General features: G+C 40.9%; 1 protein-coding gene and 1 long non-coding RNA gene across 4 annotated transcripts; one reads left to right on the top strand and one right to left on the bottom strand.

Moving 5' to 3' along the window:
- Positions 1-124: 124 nt before the first annotated feature.
- LOC147823117 (uncharacterized) lies at positions 125-24,537 on the top strand. Of its 3 annotated transcripts, XR_015444549.1 has the most exons (4): positions 125-1,244; positions 2,159-2,261; positions 15,025-15,202; positions 20,836-24,537. It is a non-coding gene; the product is annotated as an uncharacterized LOC147823117 (long non-coding RNA). The 3 variants fall into 3 exon arrangements; XR_015444547.1 differs by having other exon boundaries at positions 125-2,261; XR_015444548.1 differs by lacking the exon at positions 15,025-15,202 and having other exon boundaries at positions 20,836-24,536.
- On the bottom strand, positions 9,203-14,376 carry Teddm1 (transmembrane epididymal protein 1). The gene is given in 3 exon segments (XM_021265316.2): positions 9,203-9,679; positions 9,681-10,129; positions 14,373-14,376. Coding segments are annotated over 3 exon segments (930 nt in total).
- Positions 24,538-26,354: the final 1,817 nt, after the last annotated feature.

The raw sequence follows: 26,354 nt of genomic DNA, 5'->3' as shown, positions 1-26,354 counted from the left end.
GGGTCCCGGCGGCCATTGGGCGAGGAACCGGGCGGGCGCTGTGGAGTTTTGGGGCGGGGGCGGGGGACGCCGAGCTGGGGAAGAAAGAAAGCGGCGCGAGGGAGGGGAGGAAGGCGGGCGGCCGCGGAGCGACGAGGGCGGCGGGAAAGGGGAGGCTCGGCGCGGCCATCTGCTGGCCTGGGGCCACTCTGCAGGCCCCAGCCCCGGCCCTGACGCTCCGCGAGAGCCGCCTGGCCCCCGCCCTCACCGCCTCCGAGGTGCTTAGGGTTGCGAGGAGCCTTCTCTGTTAAATCCAGAACCAGAGAAACCGAATTTGCTCTTTGTTATGAAAGAGCCACGCGAGAAGCGGGAGCCCGCGGAGCTGAGGAGGCTGGGCCAGGGCGGTTACCTTTGGGGACTGTAGAGGCCTTATCTCAAGGCCTGGAAGCGCCCCTTCCCCAGCTCCCTCAGGGGGCTTGAGAAGTGAGCAGAATTCTGGTAACTCACATTTTTAAGGGAAGTTCTGGAATTCCGTAGAAACTATTCTGGAAGGCAGCAGAAAATCAAACCTGCCTGATAATGTCCGTGTCCCCGTGCCCCCCCCCCCCCCGCCGTCCCCATAAGGTCTTTCAGCCTCACAGGGCCCAAGTTTCCTTATCTGCAAAATAAAGCCCTTTCAAGAATGACCTTCCGAGCCAAACATCAGATTTGAAATTTCTGTGTGCAAACTCAGCCCTAAGGGCAGCTAAAATTAGAATTCCTTAAGGACATGCTTCGTGGCTTTGCTTTCCAAGTAATACAACAGTATATTGTGGCTCTATTAATTTTGAAAATAAGTTTCTCTTCTCCTGTGAGCCTTTTTGTAATGGTTGAGAAAATGTGTATGTGAACACTAACTTGAGATAAACCTTTGTTCACATGCACAAAAATTATACAACATGTATGTTGCTATCCATATTGTTTTTTGAGCATTCTATTTTTAGTGCCTGAAGTCTACCTGGTGGTGTCTGACCTTTATTGTCTTTTTTCAGAGGTCCCAGTATTTGAGATTCTGAGATATTGCTGTTATAAGACCAAGAATTCATGTTTCCAGTGAATGCCTTTGGAAGTGGAAAGGAAGAAGTTTGTTCTGGTTATGTTTTGTACCACAAATAAGGAAAAGAAATGTTGCTTGTGACCACACAGACATAACTTGGCTTCTTTTGTCAACATGCCTTCTCTTTAAGTGTGTTTAATACTGTAGCCCTTTCAAATGACTCAAACAGGTATTTGAGGTTTATTTTGGAATGGATAAGGCACCTTGAAAAATCTTTATTAGATTTCAGTGCTGCACATTGAAGCATTATAATGTGGTTAAAGGCAGGGGGCTTCAGATCAGGCCAAACTTCTCTCTTTTTTTTTCTGGTACCCTGGATCAGACTCAGGACATTGCGCTTGCAAGCCAGGTGCCAGAACCACTGAGCTAAATCCCCAGCCCCAGATCAGGCCAATCTTGATTCAAGTTTGGGCATTATCTCTACCCACCTTGAGTTGACCAAGTTACGTAGCCACGTAAAGTCTCACTTTCCTTATCTATGAAATTGAGAAAATTTTTTTAGAAAAGGAAAAAAACAGCTACCTTAAATTCTATAGGGATTTATTGTGGTAGCATATGCAAAAGAGGTTAGGGTGGCATCTGGAACACAGTAAAATGTTTAGAAAACAGTAATTACCGCCCCTCCCCACACACATACCGCATTGGATCTTGAACCCAGGGCCTTGCACTGAGCCTAAGCCCTTTTCATTTTTTTAGATAAAGTCTTGCTAAATCACTATGTTGCCCAGGCTAGGCTCATTTGTGAGCCTAGAGTTCTGGGGTTACAGGCATGTACCACCACACCTGGCTAATAATTATCATTTTGATAGGCCAGAATAATTTGAAGAGATTTGATAATTCCTTTTCCCATGGTGACTCATTAAATATATTTGTCAAACTCAATATAATACTCCCTATTGACTGAATGAAAGTTGGCTTAGAACGAGTAACAGAATAAGCAGTCCTTTGCAAGTGGAAAGGAAAAACTTTGTTCTTCTGGTTGTGTCTGTACCTCAAATATGCCAAAGACCTCTTTGAAATGTTCAGGTCAGATGGTTGGGGAGGAGGGCAGAGGAGAGAAGAGGTGTTGTTCTTGTTTTAAAGGTGATTTCCAAATGCCAGAAAAAGATAAACCAGAGCCTTCTGCACTCATCACCACCAGCATACGAGATGGGCATGGTTTTTAAGCTTATAGCATTTCTGCCAGGTGAGTGCCAATTTCCTTTGCTAGGTATACTAACCTCTTTGAGCAATGTATTCCTTTACATATCCCCCAATAGTATCCAAGGTGAGTGTTCAATAAATGTTTGTTGACTACACAGAAATGGCAGCGGCACCATCAAGAGAACACGTGCTTTGAGCTGCTTTTCCGAGAATGGAAATGGATTTGCTTTGATCCTTTTCTGTGACTAAGGGCATGCTCTGTGAGGGTTAGGAAGGTAAAATATGACTGCTGACTCTTTTCTGCAGGAAATAGGAGGCCTTGCCTCCTTGACCATCCCCTCATTTACTTAAACAAACCAAATCAGGACCCAGATGCATCCAAGGATTGACCAGGGAAGGGTAAGAGTGTACCGTGGAAGAAAAAGCAGAACAGTCTTTAACTGGTTTACACCCAGAAAACCAGACTGTACTTTTCAAGAAGTCAGAAGGGCTTACTTCATCCACTTAGACTTTGCTGTACCTGCTGCCCTTTGTTCTTCTTCCCCTTCTTTCCTAAATTGCCACCACCCCCACTTTCTACCCCCACCATAAAAAGAGCATCAGGATGCTGAAACCTATTAACTTTTTCAGTCTTTTTGGAACACACAGTATCAAAGCCAACAAGGTGTTCTATCATATGTGCTTTGAAGTCATATTATCTCTAAGTGGAGTTGCTCTGTCCCAGGGGTGGGTGGAGTGGGAGAGTGAAGAAAGATTGTGTTCCACACCTGCAGAAATAGTTGAACTAAATACCTATCTCTCTCCTCTTCTTTCTTTTCTCCTCCCTTCTTTCTTCCTTCTCTTCCCCTTCCTCTTCTTGAAACAGCGGCTCACTATATTGTCTAGGCTAGTATTAAACTGAGTTTTCCTTCCTCAACCTCCCAAGTAGCTGGGATTCCAGACATACACCACGATGCCTGGCTAAATGCATTTCTTTTCTTTCTTTTTTTTTTTTTTTCCTGGCACCAGGGATTGAACTCAGGACCATGCACTTATGGGACAGGTGCGGTGCCACTGAGCTAAATCCCCAGCCCCTAAATGCATTTCTTTAGCTTTGTTCTGCTGCCTGAAATGGTCTTGGCTTGGTTGGGCTTTCCTGTGAGCTCTCACAACTTCTCTTTCTTTTGAAGCACCTGTTTTCCCTCTGCAGGTGAGAAGCCCTTCCTTAATCGCTTTGCCAGGGCCTCCATGGCTGCTGTGCACTCAGACACAAAATCAGAGTATGACTCAAATGAATCCAACCCTTAAACTATAACATGCTGTTTGGGAAATGGAGTTTACCCTATATATGAATGATTTCATAGTGAAAATTTTAACCTAGGCTGAAGAGACACAACTGAGTTTCAGGGTTAGGGAATACCTTGGAAACTCAACACATATTATAAACTGTTGGTTTGTTTTTTTTTTTAAATCAACATCAGTCCTTTCCAAAAAAATAGACCATAATGGAATCTTAAACTGAACTAATATAAAACAAAAGAATAAGAAGAAAAGGAATACTCTGGAAGCTGATAGCATTATTCTTAAATTATATTTTGGGGAAGGATTATAGGTGACCAAGTTTTCAAATTTCACTGCACACAAAAGAAGGAAAGACTAAGTTATACTTTAATTCAGTAACCTACCACTGAGCATGGGAGGAATTACTGTATTTAGATATCTTGATTGTTTGATACTGTAGTTCAGGAGAGGAAATTTGAACTTCAACTATCAGTTGTATCTCTCTTAACTGATTTGGGTTTTGTTTTGTTTTGCTTTGTTTTGTTTTGCAGTGTTGGGAGGTGAACACGAGGCCTCTTACTATAAACTACATCCCCAACCCATTTTATTTTATTTTATTTTATTTTAGGTACTGGGGATCGAACTTAGGTCCTTGCGCTTGCACAGCAGGCAGCAAAACCACTGAGCTAAATCCCCAGCCCCATCCCTTTTTATTTTTTATTTTGAGACAAGGTCTTTCTAGCTTGCTAAGTGGCCCATTCTGGGCTTGAACCTGGCAATCCTCCTGCCTCGGACTCCAGAGTAGCCTGGATTATAGTTGTGTGCCACCACATCTGGGTTCCTATTTGAATTGTGTTAAACACTTACTGAGATCTTTCAAATATAAGCAACACTCCATTTCCTAAACTCCACATTTGGATAGAAGGTTTGGTTCTGTTTAAGCTGCAGCCCACATCTTGTCTCTACAGAAAATTGCTTGGAAAGTTTAGAAGAATCAAGTTTATCTTACAAGGAAAAATAAGTTCTGTTGGGAAAATTAGAGCTGTATCATTAGAATTAGGTCTTCACATCATTTTATCTTAAAGATGAATAACGGATGCCTAGATAACTTAATATGAAGTCCCAATTGGGAGACATTTCACAGCTTACTGTGCTTGCAAGTGTCCATTTCTTTGACAGCCTTTACCTAGTCCCTGTTCTTCAGTCTCCTTGTCCTGTGGGTGGAGTTCCTGGGCCACATCTTCTGAAATTGGAAAATTCCTACCATACCACTTAGGAAAGCACAGAGTGCAGGAATCAACCAATTTACTTCAGAACTCTTATGTTATGGCTCACCCAGTGACTGCTGCATAGTGGACATTCAATATATGCCTTCTTTGTGAGTAAACTAGATTGCCACAAAATAAATGCTGTATGACAAATTTTCTGAAGGGAACTTGAAAGGGATGAGGATGTAGTTCAGTGGTAAAGTGTGTGCTTAGCACGCTTGAGACTCCCAAGTTCAATCCTTAGCTGTCGCACCCTCCTCCCCAAATTACCAAGGTGGAAGATCTTTGGAGATTATTTTGCACATGTCGTCACCTGTGCCTACTCTCTTTGCTTTGAGAATCTGGGATTATGTTTTTTGTTCTTTTCTTTTTTTTTGGTACCGGGGATCGAACTTGGGTCCTTGCCCTTGGGCAGCAGGCAGCGAAACCACTGAGCTAAATCCCTGTCCCTCTTTATTCTTAATGGATACACAGATCTAGCTTGGTATTATTGATGGACTGGAACATTATTGAAGCTTGTTTAAAAGTTCAGCCATGGTGGTGGTGCGTAGCTGTGATTCCAGGACTGGGGGGGGGGGGGTTGGGGGAGGCTGAGGCAGGAGGATCACCTGGAGTTTGAGGCCAGCCTGGCCTACATAGTGAGTTCAAGGCCAGCCTGAACTACAAAGTGAGATCCTGTCTCACGCACAAACATTTTTGGGTTTTTTTTGACAAATTTAGCATTCTGATCTAAAAATTATCTAGATCAGAATGTGCCCTTAGCTGGTAATTTTCTGAAAGAAATTCTCATCTGGATCCACAGTATTTCCTTCTTCACTTCTAACCCCGTTAACGTTGATTTGGATCCCTGTTTATTCCATGTTCATCTGCCAAATTTTAATGGAAACAAACAGCCCTAGTGTATGTTTTCTGGATACTTGGATAGTTTTTATTCTGCTTCTGTATTTTTCCCGTCCTTCATGCCCCCTCCTTTTAAACCCATTCTTGGAAAACTTGTTTACTGGGTTGGAGAGTAAGATACTTGGCCCTGGTGATGGGAACATAGTGCCCTCTGGTGGAGCTTTCTAGGAATTACAAACTTCAAAGCTTGAGAGAGACATCTCCCCTCCCCACATAATACACTGGGAATTGAATTCAGGACTTCATACCGAGCTACATCACCCCTCCCCCTTTTAAATTATAATTTTTCAGATGGGGGCCTCACTAAGTCCTTAAGTTGCCCAGACTGAGGTGGAATTCGCGATCTTCCTGCCTCAGCCTCCCAGACTTCTGGGATTACAGGTGTGCACCCTTACACTCAGCTGGTTAAGGCTTTTTCTTTGACTGCCCTTCATGGAAAGGCCTTTCTGTGACATCTTATATATGATAAATTAATAATACACAAGTGCATTTCCTATGCTAGATGTTTAAGAGATATTTTGCTGGGAGTATTGCCTGATCACCAGAAGTTTATCATTATAAAATTAGGCCTCAAATGCCTGGAAATGGGCATCTGAAACTGTTTGTGCTTTTTGTGTATGTGTGTGTGCTTTTTTTTTTAATCCCCTCCCATCAATGTGTAAAAGGGGTGAAGAGAAAAGGAAGCTTCCCAAAGAAAGGCCAATTGAGAACAATAAAGGGGAGAGGGTAGGGATTTAGCTCAGTGGCACCGTGCCTGCTTTGCAAGTGCAAGGCTCTGAGTTCGATCCCTGGTACCAAAAACAAAAACTAAAAAACAGAGAGGTGAAGTGAGTCCCAGGTATGCAGTTGGCCCATGAAGCATTTGCATAATGTAGAAAAGAACACATTTATTCTAGACAACTGCCTTCTCTCTGAAAAAAGAATAAAGGGGAAAGGGCAAAGATTAGAAAACTTGGTCACAGTCTTATCCTTAGTCCTCATGTGGAACTGAACCTGAAAATTTTAAACTGAGCCAAAAATTGAGAGTTCATAGATTCTTATTCCTAGAGAGGATGGGAGTTTGTAGGTGGGGCACTGAATGTAACATAAAGACACCCTTTGGGGGATCTAGGTTATTTACATTGTGCTGCTGCTTTGGTACTAGGACCTTCTAGCTGGTCTACCTTTCTGTCCCTTCCTCCCTCACTCCTTCCTTTCTTTTCTCCTTCCCTTCCTCCTTTCCTTTTTTCATTTTGAGGATCATTTGCTTCTCCATTTCCATTAGTGAAGTCACCATGACTGAAGGACACACTCACAGGCTTAAGTCTTACACACCTGTACTAGAGTCTTGCCTCATGGATGCTGTGAGACTTGAGGAAGTCAACCTGTAGTTTCCTGGAGGTTCCTCATAGAAATGTGTAAGGATCCAGAGAAATAGCAGAGGAAACAATTAAGAAACAGGTTGCTGGATTTTAATATCCACCAAGAACGAGGAAGAGATATAGCCCATTACTTAGGAGATGACTCAGGCTTTAGGACTGTTGGTGTTGCCCAGAGGAAACTTTGATCTGTTTCTCAACACATTGAGAAGGAACAGGGCTAGGAGGAGATTCTAGAACCAAAATAAATCTTTAGTAAGCATCAACTATGTCATGTAGTTGGAGTACACATAAAAAATTTTGTAACTCGTGTATAGCAAAATCCTACCCTTTAGGAGCCTGCATATTAGTTGGTAAGGAAAATGCTGTCCAAGAGAAATTATTTAAAAAACAAAGCAAAACAAAAGGAGTCACTGTATAGGAAAAATAACAAGGTGGATAATGGAAAGAGTTGCCTTGGGATACCCAAAGGGGTAGGGGTAGAAGTGAATTTTGGCTGCCAAATAACATGGTAAAAATCTGATTGTGAGATGGCACAAGGACTTGGGGAGAGGGGGCTTGCAAAGACCCAAGGATAATGTCTAATAAATTACATGGTCAAGAGTAGATAATGGTTAAATAGGTAATCTTTGGCTAGCATAGGAGTAAAATACATGACACTGAAAAAGTATCAAGCATCTAGATTCTATAAAACTTGAATTATGCAAATTTGTTATTAAAGTATTTTTTTATATTCATTAAGCTTATTGGTATATTTTAGGTGTACAATATGATGACATTCATCATTGGGGATTTGTACCTTTACATGATATATCTTGGTTCTTATTTTTTCCCCATTTCCCTACCCTCCCTTCAACCCCTCCAACCCTCCCTATTTACAAAGACTTTGTTTCTGTTTTTTCCTTTTCTCATATTTATTCCTTTTCCTTTTTTCCTTTCCCCTACCCTTCTCACTCCCCCTTCCCCTTCCCCTTCGGACCATATTTTCCTATTTCACATTATCTGTTGTACATTTTGATCCTCATTTATACTTTCAGTTTCTCACACCAGAGAAACTATTTAATATTTACACATTGGGTGTCCTATTTATTTCACTTAAGAGTATGGCCTCAATATGCATCCATTTAGCTATAAATGTGTCTATATTGGCTGAGCAGAACTCCATTTTATTAAAAAAAAAAACACATCTTGGGACTGGGGATTTAGCTTAGTGGTGCTGCACCTGCAATGCAAGCGCAAGGTCCTGAGTTCGATCTCTGAACGCCCCCCCCAACCCCCCCCCAAAAAAAACCACTACAGCTTCTTTATCCAGGCACCAATTGATGGGCATTTGGGATGTTTCCAAGTTTTAGCTATTACAAACTATGCCACTATAAAGATGGGTGTACATATGTTGCTGTGGTATAATGCTTTTAATTCTTTTGGGAAGATACCCAGCAGGGGAGTAGCTGGGTCAAATCCTAGTTCTTTGAGGTATCTCCATACTGATTTCCACAGTGGTTGCACCAGTCTACACTCTACCAGCACTGGAGCAGGGTTCCTCTTTCCCCACAGCCCTGCCACCTTTTGTTATTGGTTGATTTTTAAAGTCACTTTATGTACAAAACTTTGAAGTGAAGCCAGTCTTTAAAAGTTATGAGTAGAAAGGAAGAGACAAAAATAACATAATTTTAACCTAAGTTGATTATAAATTCTGTTATGCTATTTCCACACAGTAACCACCACTTTAGTGAGCAAATAAAAATGCCTACTTTATCAGGATGAAATTTAAATCATTGCAGTTTTGGATTGTGAGAAATCTTTATTCCCTCAGGTAAAGGCAATCACTGGTGCCTGGAGAAGCAGTGGGGACAGTGTAACTGCTGGGCCCTGCCAGGCTCTCAGCAGAGGAAGCTCCTCCCTCCAAAGCCCTGCTATTGCATTCCTTTCCCTTGTGCCTTTTCACACTACAGTCTTCTCCTGGTACTCTTCCTTCCCTCTCCCCAAATCTCATCCATGTCCCTTTCTCAAGCCTCTCCTGTTTCCTTGGCAATGATTAAAGGCTCAGAGACAGAAAATGCACCAGTAGATGAGAACCAGCTGCTGTTCTCCTGGGCCATTACCTTCAGTGGGACCAAAGAGAGTGACATGCACATGGCTGAGGGAACCAACAGGGGAATGATGGGGTGCAGTATGTGCCAGGCATTCTTACCCCTGTATCAGCGTGAGCTCTTTGAAAGGAGGGGAACCTGGTCATCCTTCTCTGGCAGCTTCACTTGCCACAGCAGCCTGTAAAGAGGTCCTGAAGTGTTCTCTTGACATGGAGCCTCTTTGGACTCCATGAGCTTCAACCTGGGGCTGTAACAATGGTGCCAAAAGGAAGAGAAGCCATAGATTCCCAGCAGGCACAAAGCATTGATTATCACATGCCAGCAGAAGAAGGTGGTGACAAACATGATATCACTTATGTCATCATCATCCCATGGGTAGCCAGAGATTGGCCTGTATAAAATAAAGCCTGCCTGGACCAGCCAGGAGCCCATCATCAGGGACAGAAAAGTCTCAATCAGCCAGAGGTGAAACATGGCAGGAGCCCACATCTCTGCAGTCACTACCACCATCAACAGGAAAACCACCAAGATGAGCAGAGAATGGAGTTGCAGCTCCACTCCTGATGAGTCCTTAACATGGGACAGACACCAACAGTAGCAGAAGCTCATAGATGCTCAGGGCCTGGGTACCTTTTTCTAGGACCACACATCTCTGAGGCAGCACGTTCTTGCTGATGACGTCTCCACAGCCATTGAGCGAAAGGAGGGTGAACATGGTGAGGTGCTGCCATTCTTTGGGGTACATGAACCTTGGTGGCAGCTCTCTGCTCATCAATCTGAACTCTTCTTCAGTGGCGCTGATATTATAAATTATCAAGAGAATGCCAGTCATTATCTTTGCCCAACCTCCAAAGGATATTTTCCACAGCCTGGCCCATCTGCCCTTATTCTTGGGAGGACATGAAGGGTTCAGGAGCGAGTCATTGAATATCACAGCTTTGGAGACCACTATTGCCTGATATAATCCATATAAGACCAGAAACAGGCCTGGATATACATGACCAAAAAAAGTTTCCCATTGAGCTACAGATCTGTCTAATGAAGTAGAAAAGTGCAAACGTCAGGCATCTCAAGTTCTGAGCTTTTGACAGAACTGCCTTCCACCTGCTTTTATTATCTCACTCCACCTACTGCTCCCCCACAGACAGGAAACATTTCTTGAGACAGCCCTACATGTTTGGCAGAATATAGACTCATTGTTCCATTCCACTGTGCATTAGGACCTAACTGGCTTTCTTCCAAAGAAAGAAGTTGTAGAATAGCTTTCAGGCCTTCCTCTCTACAGCCTTTAGAGGAGCTTCTAGTCATACTTGTCCCTATCTCCTATGGCTTCCTTCCTCTTATTCTGCCTGTCTTGTCTTTGTCTCAGGAGAAGGAGAGAGGGCAGTGGAGTGGAGGAAGGTGTTACTGTGGTATGTGGAGAAATCCTGGACATTCATAAACTTTTGTGTATCCTTCAGTACTTCTCAGATGTAACTGGTCCAACTCTCAGATGTCTTTCTGGGCATATATTTATAAACATTGTGACCAAACAATACACACTTAAAACCTGGATTTTCTGTTCTTCTGAGATAGCTGTCTCTTAAAGATCACCAAGAAAGCTCCCTTAACCTCTTTTCCTTAACTCTCCCATATCCCCCCAGGTGCTACCAACATCACTTTAACATCTCTACCATCCTGTAGATGAGTCAGCAAAGTCACCTTTTAAAATTGATTTTAAGGGCTGCGGTGGTTTTACAGTGTGTCAGCATAACTAAATATGAACCGTGTTTCCCAGAATTCTTTCCCTCCATGGCTCCAAGTTTTTGTTGCCTACAAATGGAATTTTCATGAAAATTTGAAGGTAGAAGTGAAGCGGCAACCTAAGTCCATTCTGAGGATACAGAGTGTCAGGCACCACTGTAGCTCATGTATCCTGTTGCTGACCTGCCAGCCCACCACTAGGCCTGAGCAGCAGCCAGGCCTAGGACTATCCCAGCTTCTCGTAGTATGAAGAACACCAGGTTCTTTTGCAGGTTGCCTGCCCTTGAGGTATGAGGTGGTGAGGGGCAGAAAAGGACCCCAGTTTGTCTTAACAGGTTTCAGTTTGTCTTTGTTCTTCATTACTTTATGGAATATATTTCTTCCTTACTGCTGCCACATTGACCTGAAATGACATCAGACTCAACACACAGCACATTGGCAACTGCTTTCTCTAGACTTCATTACTAGCTCCCACAAACATGTAAGGTCTACTTTTTTATGAGATAGTCATGACCTTTACTGCTCTTTCCACACTCCTCTGTCATATATCCCTAACTAATACAAGAAATTAAGATGGTGTTCTTAAAATGTAGATACCACTAAGAGGAGCAACTCCAATAAGCTGATATTGGCCATTTAAACTTTAGTGTGAAATAGCCCATTCACTTCATTTCTCTGTTATTAGGTTAGTGTCTAATGCATTTAGGAACACAGAATCCTACATATTGGATAGCAACCAGTGAGCATAGGCAGAGAGGATGGTGGAGAACAAGGAATTGGTGAACATACAAAAGGGAATTTTTTTTGTTTGCTTTTGTTTTTGTTTGAATGGAATAGGAGTTTTTCTGCAGGCAGTATGTTTCATGAGGGAAGAGAAAATTCATAAATAATTATGGATCATGGGCACTTCAGTTTACTGCATAATCATCTATCCCCATTACAAGCAATGCTGCAGAGCAGAGAGGCCATACCTGTATGCTGATAATGTCCCAGAGGGGAGAAGGAGAGTTTATACCTAGGTCACAGTACTGCCACTCCTATCCAAGTACAGATGCTTCTTAACTTGTGATGGGATCATGTTCTAATAAACCCATCAGTGAAACACTGTAAGTGAAAAATGTGCTTAAAACCTCTAACCTAAAGAACATCATAACAATACAGAACACTGTAGTCTACCATTGAACCTGTGATTGAGAGGGAGGTGCTGAGACTCTACCCAGCAATTGAGAGAATTGTACAGTGTGATTAGTCTAGTAAATGGTCAGAATTCAAAATTTGGAGTAGTTTTCCTGAATGTGCATTGCTTTTGCAACATTTTGAAAGATTGTTGGTAAGAGCTGGGCATGATGCTGCATGCCTGTAATCCCAGCACTCTGGGAGACTAGGGCAGGATGATTACAAGTTTAAGTCTAGCCCAGACCATTTTGTGACTTAGTGAGACTGTGTCTGAAAATAAAAAATAAAAGGACTGGGGAATGTAGCCCTGAGTTAAATTCCCAGTACTGCTAAAATGAAAGAAAGAAAGAAGGAAGGAAGGAAGGAAGGAAAGGGAAAGAAAGAAAGAGAGAGAAAGAGGAAAGGGAAGGAAGGAAGGAAGCAAAGAAAAGAAAGAGGGGAGGGGAGGAGATGGAAGGAAGGAAGGAAGGATGGATGGAAGGAAGGAAGGAAAATCATAGGTCTAAACATTGTCAGAGACTATACTTGCTCCTTTTCAAGTCTGTTTAATGCCAGAAAAATTAAACATCTGTCTCCACCCTTAAGTATGGCAACAATTCAGACTGCTTCTTCCTTCTGAGAAATTTTGTAGTGCTAGGGAATTGAGTGTGAAAGACAAATTGGAAAAACAAAGCTTTATTCTACCTTCTGAAGGTATCTACTTCTTTGACTTTTAAATTTAGGTGTTTTATATATGGTCATTGTAGAAAAGTCAGATAAACTATACAAGCAAAAAAAACCCACCAAACATTAAAAATCACCTGTAATCCTACAGCCTTGTGGTGGTCATTGGGACCAGTGAGACAGATAGTTTTAAGAAGGGAATGAGGAAATGGAAAATATATTGATTAGATGTCAGAATTTGGATTTTAGGTACGGTTTTCTCTGGATTTGCTGAATGTCTTATGCTTATCTAAAAGAAAAAGAGAGTTTGCCTAGCATGCCTAAGGCCCTCAGTTTGATTCCTACCACCACAAAAGAATAAATAAATAGTGCATCAGACTTAATTTTCCTTAAACTGAAAATAAGATGACATGGATGTGGTTATGCAGAAGTGAACATATTTATCTTCCTGTCCCTTTCTCCCCTAGGGGGATTATCAAACTACTTGGAAAGCGCTATAGAGTAAAATGCTCATAAGAGGAGGTACAAAGAGAAAATCTGAGAGGGACATTTCTGAAGTTAATCAGGGAGGATTTGTTCCTCTGTGTCAGCAAGGCCAGACCAGGGAGTCTGTGGCCTTCAGGCTTTAGTATATGTGCTGCTGAAGCAAGCACTGGCCTGCAGGTTTTAAAAAGAACTGCATTTGGCCACCTTTAGTGTTGCTTCTAGCCCTTCAGGACTGTGGTCCAAGTGGGAGCAGCAGAACCTACTTCTCTCCCATACTCATTTCCCCAGCTGTTCCTGGCAGCTGTGAGCTGGGGATCAGTGATCAGAGGAGGAGGGACAATAGCAACACTGACCCAGCAGGGAGGGAGGTTGAAATGGGAGGTTGAAAGGAGTACATATGCAGGACAAGTAGTCCCACATAGCATCCTACGTGGGATGCTCAGGCCCCCACCTTGGCCAAACATCAAGGCTATGTGTTGTTCATTAACACATGAGCATCCAGGTCTCAGGACTTTGAAGACAGGAATCACTCATCTTAAACCAGACACTGCCCACAGTAGCTGAGAAGGAAACCAAGCGTGGTGATTAGCAGAATGGTCAGACAGCTCCAGAGTCTATGGACACAGAGTACCTGGAAAACTGTTTTATTGGTAAAACTCAAATTTGACCACAGAAGCCCATGGAAGGTTCTTACACACTGGCTGTTCCATAGCAAGACTGTCTTCAGACCCGCCTACCCCTCAGTCCCCATGTTCTTGAGTGTCTGGCTCTCAAATAGCCAATATCATTTTTCCTGCAGAATGAGATGCCAGAGTGAGCAAGATGATCCTCAAAAATTCATATTGTCCTTTTTGTTTTTTGGGTTTTTTTTTTTTGGTACCGGTGATCGAACTCGGGTCCTTGTGCTTGCACTTGCACTTGCGCAGCAGGCAGCGAAACCACTGAGCTAAATCCCCAGCCATGATCCTCAGAAATTCACTAAACATAAATTTATTGACTACTGTGGATCCTTCTGATTACCTCACAGCACTTAAAGAAGGTTGTGGTAGGTTGTTTTTTTTTTTTTTTGGTACTGGGGATCAAACTCAGAACCTTGCACTTATGAGGCAGACAGCAGAATCACTGAGCTAAATACCCGGCCCCAGTTGTGATAATTTTTTACCCTCAAATTGCTTACATTTTAGTTGAAGACACACCTCTACATACTCACCCATCTTTGAGAAACATTTAGACTGCCCCATAGAAATAAAATGTTACTTACATATTTTAAATTTTCTAACAGTCATAGTAAATAAATATAAAAAGGTTAAATTAATAATCTATATGGAATCTACTATGAACTAAATTATTTTAGTAATTCATGTACATAAAATCATTAATTTCCTTATTTCATACTAAGTTTTCAAACTCCAGTGTGCGTGTGTGTGTGTATGTATATATATATAGACATATATATATATAGACATATATGTCTATATATATATATATTTTTTTTTTTTTTGGTCCCAGGGATTGAACTCAGGTCCTTGTGCTTGCGCAGCAGGCGGCGAAACCACTGAGCTAAATCCCCGGCCCTCCAGTGTATATTTTACAATTATAGTACATCTGAGTTAAGTTAGATTGCGAGTTCTCATTTGCCATATGTGATTAGTGGCTACCATATTGGTCTGCACAGATTTAGACAACACAGAATGACATGTTGAGTGAAATATATGTTTTAAAGTTTTAGTGGAAGGAACAGTTCATTGGAGGGGTAGAAGTTTGGTGTCTAATGGTATCATGGGTGGTGCACTATAAACTTAATGACTAAGATTTTAGAATGGCATTTGCCCAAAGCTTCTTTTAACTCCTTTCTCTTTAAGAGAGACATCGCCATCAGCAAAAAATGATTGCATCTTACCATAGTGCAAGGCAGAAATGTATGCTAAGAGAAAGCCAGAGGCTGGAGGCTTGCGAAGGTCACATAGAGAGTGGATTCATGGAAATCAGCACTAAGTCAGAGACAGCCCACTTATGTTCCGAAGTCTCATTTTATTTCAAGTAAGTGTTTGTAAGCCTTGAGTTTTATTACTGCTTTACTAAAATAAGGCTCACAAGACACGGAAAACAACATTCTGATTTTCCAGCTCAAAAGGACTGTATCCTTGATTTTTCCTGATACACTACCTCAAAATTTTCCTTTTCAAAAAATATTTGATAATGCAAGCTTTATACCCCATTGCATAACTATGACTTAGGTTTCATCACTTACAGCATTGATCTCAGGTGCTTTTAAACTGTCACATTTCAACAGCTGCAAATTTCTTTTTCTTCTGGAAACTTTGGCAAGGTAGAAGCACACCTTCTCACTCTCCTGTTATTCTTGTATCTCCCCTACAACTATGTTAACCCATGGCTGAGGGCCAAGTCCAAGCTCCCTGAGTGGTTTTCTCTAGATAATTTCTCTTCAAAATCAGCATAAATATCTCCATATTAAGACTTAAACTTTACTTCTTTTTGTTCAGAATTCCTTTGTTCTTTAAATTTGAAATTACTTTAATTTAGAAACAAAATATATTACATGGAAAAAAGAAACAAAATATGTAGACAAACTTTTATTCCATGAGCTTCTCAAATCCTCACTTGGTCAATAATTGCCAAGATAAAACACATGCTTCCTAAAAGTATTCAGCCACCAAAAATGAATTATTAATAGGGATATGGATCAATTGCACAAAGAAGCCTTTGAATCCCATTGTAGCAAATCCTATTGTTGTTGCCATGGAAATCTTTTGGAAGTCTTTTCGATCAGGTTTGGTGCATTTTTTAACTAGCTGACTTGAGTCCTTTACAGACTGCTGACTTATTTCAACAAACAGGGCCAGGGATTCAGTGGTTCCACCACCTGCCTCGAAAGCGCAAGGTCCTGAGTTTGATCCCTGGTACCAAACACAAACAACAAACTGCATCACCTGGTGCATGATTGTCCCCCTACCACTTAAGAGGCCAGAGCCCCTGTTCAAGATCCTTAATTCTGCAATTTGGAAACTCCACTCAACTTCATATTCCATGTGAGAAATACAGCTACCTGGCCACCAAAGATCCTTGCCCCCATCCCACAGTGTAGTGTTGTTGATAGGAAGGATGTGCCCAGGAAGGGATTATGTTTCCCAACCTTCTGGTAACAGAGTTTGGGCCACTGGAATGTATGTGGAAATGAGGCAATCACCTCAAGGTATGACCCATCACCCCCAACCCCTTCTGCATCCTTTCATTTTTATATCAGCTGGCTGATTATGAAGACCTGGGAGGCCTTATAGAACAGCAAAGCCACAAGGGAGGGAGGAGCCTGACTTCTAAAAACCCACATGGAAGGCTACCTGTCAACTAGGAATGCTGGCATTTGATTTTTTGTTTGTTTGTTTGTTTGTTTGTGGTACCGGGGATGGAACTCAGGACCTTGCGCTTGCTTGGCAGGTGTGGGAACCACTGAGCTAAATCCCCGGCCCCTGGCAATTGATTTTAATTGTGTGAGAGAAACAACTTTCTGTTGTGCTAAGGCAGTAAGATCGAGGGTTTATCTGTTTTAAATCAATTCATATATGCTGCCTACTATGACCTCATATAGTAAGACCATTAAAATCTCATGTGAATAGAACCCCTGGACATTGGCTTCGAAGTCTCAAAAAGCCTGATTAATCCCACCCAGTCCTCTCCTCTATCTTCAGCATCTTAAGTCTAGAATATCTATGTGCAAGCCATAGGCTTTCTGGAGCTCAGGAAACAAAAAAATTCCAACTCTGTTGTTTCAAGGAGTTCAATGGGAAACCCAAATCGGGATGTTTAAGGAAGGTTTAACAAAGATGCTTCTTACATAGATGTAGGTGGAGTATAAGGAGACCATAAGGATAGCAGAGTAACTGCTTCCAGGCCTCAAAGGTCTTAAGACATGTGATGGGAGAAGTTCCTGAGCATGTGTGAGGATGGTGTAGTGAGTTGAATGGCGACTTCTAAAAAGACACATCTAAATCCTAACCCCCAGAACCTTTGAATATGGCTTTATTTGGAAAAACGGCTTTTGTGAATAAAATTAAGGATCCCAAGATGAGCTCATTTTGGATTTAGGATGGGCTCTAAATCCAAAGGCAGGTGTTCTTATAAGAGACAAACAGAGGGAGATTTAAGACACAAAGACACACAGAGGTAAAGATAACTTAAGATGGAGGCAGAGATAAGACACATTTACAAGGCAAAAAATGCCAATGATTGCCAGAAGCCATGAGAAGCTGGGAGAGAAGCATAGAGTAGATTCTCCCTCAGAGCCTCAGGCAGGACCAACCCTGCCACGCCTTAATTTCATACTCCTGACATCCAGATCTATGAAACCTCTGGATATCTATTATTTTGGCCATCACGTTCCTCCTTATTGGTTTTGGTACCCTGGGAAATGAATTAAAATGTCATGGTGGCAGGACAGTATATTGCCACACTGAAGTAACCCCAGAGGCAGGAGCTAAGAGTAAAACTCTAACCACACTATTCTTCCTAACTCTAGCCTTCTGCTATGGCTCAGCCTGGCCAACCCCTGCCAGAAGCCAGAGGATTGGATAGCTCAAGTAATCAGGGCAGCCTTCTGGGAGTGACAGCAGGTTAGAGAAGTGCAGAAAATAGCTTTGGAGAGGCAACAGATGGTAGATGGAATGCCTCTTTTTAGGTTGTAGGAAGGGTAGCCATAAATCTTCATCTATCTGGAGAAGTTTGGATTTTACCTGTTATGCTTGTTCCCAAATTAAAAAGAATTTGTTTTCCCCCGTTTCACTCTCCACTGTCCAGGCTTGAAAGGTAAATTATTGCATCAATTTAGTTGTAGGTTAAGATTCAATTTGACCATTATTCAAATGGAGGTAGAGTTTACTTTAGGATATGGTGAGATAAATCATCAAAATCTTCAAAATGCCTTCCCTCCTGATTGTCCTTTTGTCCTCACCATTCTCAACAGGTCTAAGCCTACTTTTTTGATTGTGGGGATTAAACTCAGCACCTTGCTTAGGCAAGCACTCTGCCACTGAGTTACCCACCCCTGGTCCCTTTTATTTTAAGACAGGGTCTCTGTTGTCCAGGCTGACCTCAAACTTGAGATCCTCTTGTCTTGGCATCCTGTGTACTCCAGAGTAGCTGGGATTATAGGCATGTGCCCCCATATTTAGCTAAAACAGCTTTAGATCTTCTGGAAACAAGAACATCCCTGAATCATATGCTCCATTTTCTGCATTTAGCTGCTTTCACTTCATTTTGGATAGCCTTTCCTATAAGGACATGTTGATCTCCCCCCATTTTTTCAACTCCTGCACAATACTCCATATATATTTAAGCATTCCCTAGTTGGTAAACATTTACCTTCATATGGAAAAATGCTTTAGTGATTATTCTAGTATACAGCTCTTTGTGTATATGAGTATTTCTAGAGTAGATATTTTATTAGTGTTCTTAGCTGCAAGCAACAACAATCCATTCTGGCTACTTTCAGAGAAAAGCAATTTATTAAAATAGACAGGTTGTTCCCAGAATCATTGCAAGGCCTGGATAAAGAGGTTCCCGATTAAGTTTGGGCACCTTTGCTCAGAATCTCACTGGTGGAATGGGCTTGGGATGTAGCCTCTGCTGGCCTGGACTCCAGCACTGTGGCAAGTCAGCTTGGCAATAAAGAACAGAGGTTGCTATCTTCACCACCACTTGCACTGTGCAGCAGAAGCCCTGCAGGGATCCGCTTCCTCACATTCTTCACTTCTGAGTTGAGAGCCTAAGTGGATTGTGTAATAGATCATAAGCCTGTACCCTACCTACATACAAAGGAGCCCAGGGGCTACCAGTAAAAATCTACCAAGGAAGGCAAGCCTGACAATGTGGAGATGATCAAAATGTTGGGAAAGTGGTTTTCAAAAATGTTGTTAGGCTCACAAAACAAATGTCCACAGATAGAAAGAAGTGGAATTGTTTGCTTAAAGGGCATTTGTGCTTAAAATTTTGACACATTGTCAAACTGACTTTAAGATAATGGAGATCAATTTTTATTGCTACCTACAGTGTACACTTCTCTTTTCCATAATAGATCTTTTCCATAATAAATATCACTTATGTAATACTTTAGAGAATTTTTGACAATCTGATGGGGAAAAAACATCTCACATTTTGAAATCTGCTTTTCCTCAAAATGCTTCTTAAGATTATTGTTCTTAAGACCTGATTGTTCTTAAGACCTATTTGTATCTTTTGCCTTTCTTAATATTAAGTTGCTTTTATGTTTGTTAAAGTTTGAACAGATATTGGGTATTATTTTTTGCCTGATATATAAAGCGAAAACATATCTTCACAGTACTTCATCTTTTGTAATCATGACTTTTAGTTATAGGACATTAAAATAAAATGTGCAGTCTTTTCAGAGCTTTTTTTTTTTTGGTCAAAAAAGCTTTATCATGTCTTTTATTATGAAACATGTTTTTTTTTCAAAATATTTTACAATCCTATTTTTCATTTTATCTATTATTAATTTTTTTCATTGTATGAGACAGAAACTAAGATTTTCTTTTGTTTTTCCCAAGTGGAAAGCCAGTTGTTCCTTACACTGCTTAAAGAGTTCATCCTTAACTTCTCTGACTGTTCCACTTCCTGCAGCAGCCTGTAGCAAGGTCCTGAAGTTCTCTCATGACACTGAGCTTCTTTCTAACTCAACAGTGTCAAGCTAGATCAGCAACAATGGTATCAAAAGGAGGAGAAGTCATAGATTTCCAGCAAGGACAAAGTGTTGATCATCACATGCCAGCAGAAGAAGGTGGTGACAAACATGATGTCACTGATGTCATCATCATCCCATGAGTAGCCAGAGATTGGTCTATATAGAATAAAGCCTGCCTGCACCAGCCAGGAGCCCATTGTCAGGAACAAAAAAGTCTTAATCAGCCAGAGGTGAAACATCTCCGGAGGCCACAGCTCTGTGGTCAGCACCATTATTAACATTTAAAATATATTTTTAATTTTTTAATCAACACATAGTAACTGTACATATTTATTTTGTACAATGTGACATTTCAATACATGTATTCAATGTATAAGATCAGGGTAATTGGCAATTACCTCAGATATTTATTATTTGTGTTGGGAAAATTCAAAATCTTCTTTGGTAGCTATTTTTAAACATTCAATTAATTGCTGTCAATCATTGTTACCTGCTGTGCTATAGAATATTAGAAGTTACTCCTTCAATCTAACTGTATTCCTGTCCCAGTCAACCGTCATCTCTCCATCTCTCCCTTCTTCTCCGTGTCATTTTCTGGCTCTGTTCTATTCTTTACTTCTTTGAGATCAGCCTTTTAACTTTCAAATACAACAAGAACACAGAGTATCTTTCAGTGTGTGACTTATTTCACATAACGTAACCTCCAGTTTCATCCATGTTGTTATAAATAGCAGATTTTGTTTTTTTCTATGGCTAAATAATGTTCTATTATATATTGATTCTCTATATTGGCTATTGTGACTAGTGCTGCAACAAACATGGGGGTGCAGAAATCTTTTTGGCATATGAATTCCATCTCCACTGCATATATGTCCTGTAGTGAAGTAGCTAGATCATAAGGTAGTTCTGTTTCTGGCATTTTGGCACATGGAAATCCAGAGTTTATTGTTCTTTCCCACAGAACAAAAGTCCTCTTCAGAATGAGTATTTGCAAAGTGGGAGATGGAGTGTAAAACAACGAATGTTAAAATCGTGAGGGTATCACAATCCCCAACTTGAAACTATACTACAAAGCTACTGTGATAAAATCAGCATGGTACTGGCAAAGGAACAGACCTGAGGATCAGTGGAATAGATTAGAAGATGCAGAAACAACTCCAGACATGCTCAGCCACCTCATCTTTGACAAAGGAGCCAACCACCATCATTGGAGGAAAGATAGCCTATTCAATGAATGGTGTTGGAAAAACTGGATTTCAACCTGCCAAAGATTGAAACTAGACCCATACCTATCACCATGCACTAAACTAATATTGAAGTGGATTAAAGATATAAATATTAAGACAGAAACACTAAACTTGGTGGAAGATAAGTTAGGTAGAACTTTTGAAGACATGGGCATAGGAAAAGACTTCATGAACAAAACCTCAGCAGCACGGGAACTAGCAGAAAGAATCAACAACTGGGATCTCACCTTATTAAAAAGCTTCTGCACTGCAAAAGAAACCACCAACAGAGCTAACAGACAATCTACAATATGGGAAAAATTTTTTAGCAGCGGTACCTCAGACAAAGGACTACTATCTAGAATATATAAAGAACTGAAAAAAATCAGACCCCCAAATTCAAAGACCCAGCTCCAAAATGGGCATCTGAAATGAACAGACATTTCTCAGACAAGGAAGTAAAAGCAGCAAACAAATATATGAAAACATGTTCAACATCACTGGTCATTCGAGAGATGCAGATGAAAACAACACTGAGATTCCACCTCACCCCAGAAAGAATGGCTGCTATCAAGAAATCAACAAATAACAAATGCTGGTGGGGTTGTAGGGAGAAAGGAACCCTTCTCCATTGCTGGTGAAAGTGCAGACTGGTGCAACCACTGTGGAAGTCAGTATGGAGATACCTCAAAGAACTAGGGCTAGAGGTCCTGTGGGACTGCATAACCTTTGTTCCTTTTCTCCAGCCCCATTGTGATTAAATGTGAGTTAATGGATAAAGATGCTTGTTAGTTTTGGGACACTAGATAAAATCTGTAATAGACCTAAAGTCCCAAAGTAAACTACTCAACTCCTTGTTTGCCCAGAACTGATGTTCTGGACACCACAATCTATAGAACAAGCTGCAAATGTCTGCTGACCATCAATACGTGACAGTCGACCACTAACCTTTGTCCCTTTTCTTCAATTCTATATGTTAACTTCCCCCTCAACTCCCTGTAAGAACAGCCTCTCTAAGCTATTTTGCTTTGGGAGTGCCGTGTGGCCAGACTAATAAAGGTCTGTTTTATTTTCCAACTTGTCCCGTGTGTTCCTTCCTGGGTGTTCTTCGCTGCAGTCAGCTCCTCGGAGCATTTGGTAAGGCCCTCGGTCTTACAGTCCCATTTGACCCAGCTATTCCCCTGCTGGGTATCTTCCCAAAAGAATTAAAAGAATCATACCACAGTGTTATATGTGCACCCATGTTCATAGCGGCACAGTTTGTAATAGCTAAAGCTTGGAAGCAGCCCAAGTGCCAATCAACTGGAAACTAGATAAAGAAAATGTGGTTTTTTTAATAAAATGGAGTACTACTCAGCCATAAAGAACGAAAAACTAGAGTCATTTATAGCTAAATGGATGCATATCGAGGCCATACTCTTAAGTGAAATAAATAGGACACACATGTGTAAATACCGAATAGTTTCTCTAGTGTGAGAAACTGAAAGTGTAAATAAGGATTAAAATGATTAAAATGAATAACTGATTGTAGGGAACAGGGGAAGGGGACGTTACCAGAACCTCTGTAGTAAGTCCTTGTCTCCTGCGAGCCACGGCAGCACACAGCAAATTACAGGAAAGGTAGAAAAATAAGACTGAGAAGAAGCTGAGCTTTGGTTCTGATCAGTGCTGCTCTGGGCAGCAAAGACAAAAGCCCCCTAGCTTGCAGCACTTTTTATTCAGTACACGGGGAAACAGATGTAACGAGTGAAAAATGTAGAGTTCAGTACTTTACATTGGGTTAAACAAGGTGTAAAAAGACTGGGAGGCAGTGGAAATCTAAGAACAATGAGGAACTATGCAGATGAAGATTTGGTTCCCCTCTGGCATCTCCCACAGGTGTGGTCTTGTCCTGGAGCATTACAGCATCCAGGGATCACTGAGGTCTCAGTTGTGACCAGAGGCCAAAATTCAATTATGTCTGGAATGTCGTAGCTGGTCTGTAGGCAGGAGAACTAGGCCTACTCAAATGATTTTTCCCTAGAATTATGTAGCATTGCTCCCAACAATTGATAATTGAAATAGGAGAAAATGTCCAAAGACGAAGGAGTGAAGGGAGGGGAAGGGGAAAGAAAAAGAGGGAAAGGAAAAACTATGAGAAAAGAAAAAAAAAATGGAAATGAAATCTATGTAAATAGGGAAGGGCAGAGGGGGTGAAGGGTGCACAGGTAATGGGAAAAAAAAATAAGAACCAAGATATATCATGTACAGGTAGGTACAAACACCCAATGATAAATGTAAACAAATTGTATACCTAAAATGTACCAATAAAAGAACTAAAAAAAAAATCGTAAAGGCCAGCCGTGTGCACCAGATATGTGGTCACAGCTCCCAGGTCTTCCAGGGGTGTGTTTCTGGCTTTCTGAGGAAACTCCATACTGTTTTTTGCAATGATTGTACGAATCTACATTCTCACCAACAGTGTAAGAGAGCTCTCCATTCTCTACATCCTCACCATCTTTTGTCTTTTTGATAAAAACAATTCTAACTAGAGTGAGGTTATTGTGGTTTTGATTTGCATTTTCCTGATGATTAATAATTTTGAAGCTTTTTTCATATGCTTGTTGCCCATTTTTATATTTTTTTTGTATTAAATTCTTTTATTGGTACATTGTAGGTATACAACACAATTACATTTCTCATTGGGAATTGTACCTTTATATAATGCATCTTGGTTCTTCTTTTTTCCCCATTCCTAGCCCTCCCTTCACGCCTTCCACCCTTCCCTATTTACAAAGACTTTATTTCCATTTGTTCCATTTCTCAGCATTTTTCCTTTCCCTTTTTTCCTTTCCCCTGCCCCTCCCACTATCCCTACCCCTTTGGACCTTTTCTTCCTATTTTACATTATCGATGATTCATTCTAATCATTGGTACATTTTAGGTATATAATATAATGACATTCATCATTGGAAATTTGCACCTTTACATAGTCTCTCTTGGTTCTTATTTTTCACCCTTGCCCAGCCCTCCCTTCAACCCCTCCAGTCCTCCCTATTTACAAAGATTTTGTTCCTATTTTTCCATTTTCTCATATTAATCCCATTCCCTTCTATCTTTTCCCCTAGCCCTCCCACTTCCTTCCCCTTTGCCCCTTTTCTTCCTATTTCACATTGTCTATTATACATTTAGTCCTTATTTACACTTTCAGTTTCTCACACCAGAGAAACTATTCGGTATTTACACGTGTGGCCTATTTATTTCACTTAAGAGTATCGCCTCAATGTGCATCCACTTAGCTATAAATGTCTCTAATTTCTCATTTTTTATGGCTGAGTAGTACTCCATTTTATTAAAAAACCACATTTTCTTTATCCAGTCTCCAGTTGATGGGCATTTGGGCTATTTCCAAGTTTTAGCTATTACAAACTGTGCTGGTATGAACATGGGTGCACATATATCACTGTGGTATGATTCTTTTAATTCTTTGGGGAAGATCCCCAGCAGTGGACTAGCAGGGTCAAATGGGACTTCCAGTCCTAGTTCTTTGAGGTATCTCCATACTGATTTCCACAGTGGTTGCACCAGTCTACACTCCCACCAGCAGTGGAGCAGAGTTCCTCTTTCCCCACAGCCCTGCCAGCATTTGCTATTAGTTGATTTCATGATAGCAGCCATTCTTTCTGGAGTGAAGTGGAATCTCAGCGTTGTTTTCATTTGCATCTCTTGAAAGACCAGTGATATTGAACATTTTTTCATGTATTTATTTGCTATTTCTACTTCTTTGTCTGAGAAATGTCTGTTCATTTCAGATGCCCGTTTTTGGATTGGGTCTTTAAATTTGGGAGGTCTGATCTTTTTAAATTCTTTATAGATTCGAGATAGTAGACCTTTGTCTGAGGAAGAGCAGGTGAAGATTTTTTTCCCACATTGTGGGCTGTCTCTTCACACTGCTGGTGGTTTCTCTTGCTGTGCAGAAGCCTTTTAATAAGAAGAGATCCCATTTGTTGATTGTTTGTGCTAGTTCACGGGCAACTGAGGTTTTGTTCATAAAATCTTTTCCTACACCAAGGTCTTCAAGGGTTCTACCTAACCTCTGTTCCAACTGGTTCAGAGTTTCTATTTTAATATTTAGATCTTTAATACATTTTGATTTTAGTTTAGTGCATGGTGAGAGATACAGGTCTAGTTTTAATCTTTGGCAAGTTGAAGCCCAATTTTTCTAGCACCATTTATTAAAGAGGCTATCTTTCCTCCAGTGAGGGTGTTTGGCTCCTTTGTTGAAGATGAGATGTCTGAGTGTGTCTGGCATTGTTTCTGCCTCTTCTAATCTGTTCCACTGGTTCTCAAGTCTGTTTCTTTGCCAGTACCATGCTGTTTTTATCACAGTAGCTTTGTAGTAGAGTTGCAGGTTGAGGATTGTGATACCCCCTGCCATTTCTCTGTTACCTAGAATTGCTTTTGCTATTCTGGGTCTCTTCTTGTTCCAAATGAATTTTTGGATTGTTTTCTCGAGTTCTATGAAGTATGCTGCTGGGATCTCCATTGGAATTCCATTAAATCTATATAGCAGTTTTGGAAGTATGGCCATTTTCACTATATTAATCCTTCTTATCCAGGAGCACGGGATGTCCATCCATTTTCTGATATCATCTTCAATCTCTCTTTTCAGAGTGCCATAGTTTTCAGAGAAGAGGTCTTTGATTTCTTTTGTTAGGATGACTCCTAGGTATTTCAGTTTTTGGATGCTATTGTGAAAGGAATTATTTGCCCTATTTCTCTCTCACTGAGTCTGTCATTGGTGTAGAGGAAAGCTATTTATTTTTGTGTGTTGACCTTGTAACCAGCTACTTGACTGAATTTAGTTATTAAGTCTAGAAGACTTTTGGTGGAGTTCTTGGGGTCTTCTATATAGAGTATCATGTCATCTGCAAATAATGACAATTTGACTTCTTCATTACCTATCTTTATTCCTTTTATTTCTTTCTCTTGTCTAATTGCCGTGGCTAATGTTTCCAGAACTATATTGAACAAGAGTGGTGATAGTGGACATCCTTGTCTTGTTCCTGATTTGAGTGTGAAGGATTTCAGTTTTTGACCATTTAGTATGATATTGGCTGTTGGTTTTTCATAGATGGCTTCTATCAGTTTGAGGTAGAGACCACCTATTCCAATTTTTTGTAGGGTTGTTATCATAAATGCATGTTGGATTTTGTCAAATGCTTTTTCTGCATCTATGGAGATAATCATATGGTTTTTGTCCTTGACTCTATTG

Source organism: Heterocephalus glaber, unplaced genomic scaffold (assembly GCF_053883595.1).
Source record: "Heterocephalus glaber isolate CG9 unplaced genomic scaffold, H.glaber_assembly_v1.0 deba00001600, whole genome shotgun sequence".
Lineage (NCBI taxonomy): Eukaryota > Metazoa > Chordata > Mammalia > Rodentia > Bathyergidae > Heterocephalus > Heterocephalus glaber.
The sequence above is the reverse complement of the archived record's forward strand: the minus strand, read 5'-3'. Positions and strand labels throughout refer to the sequence as shown.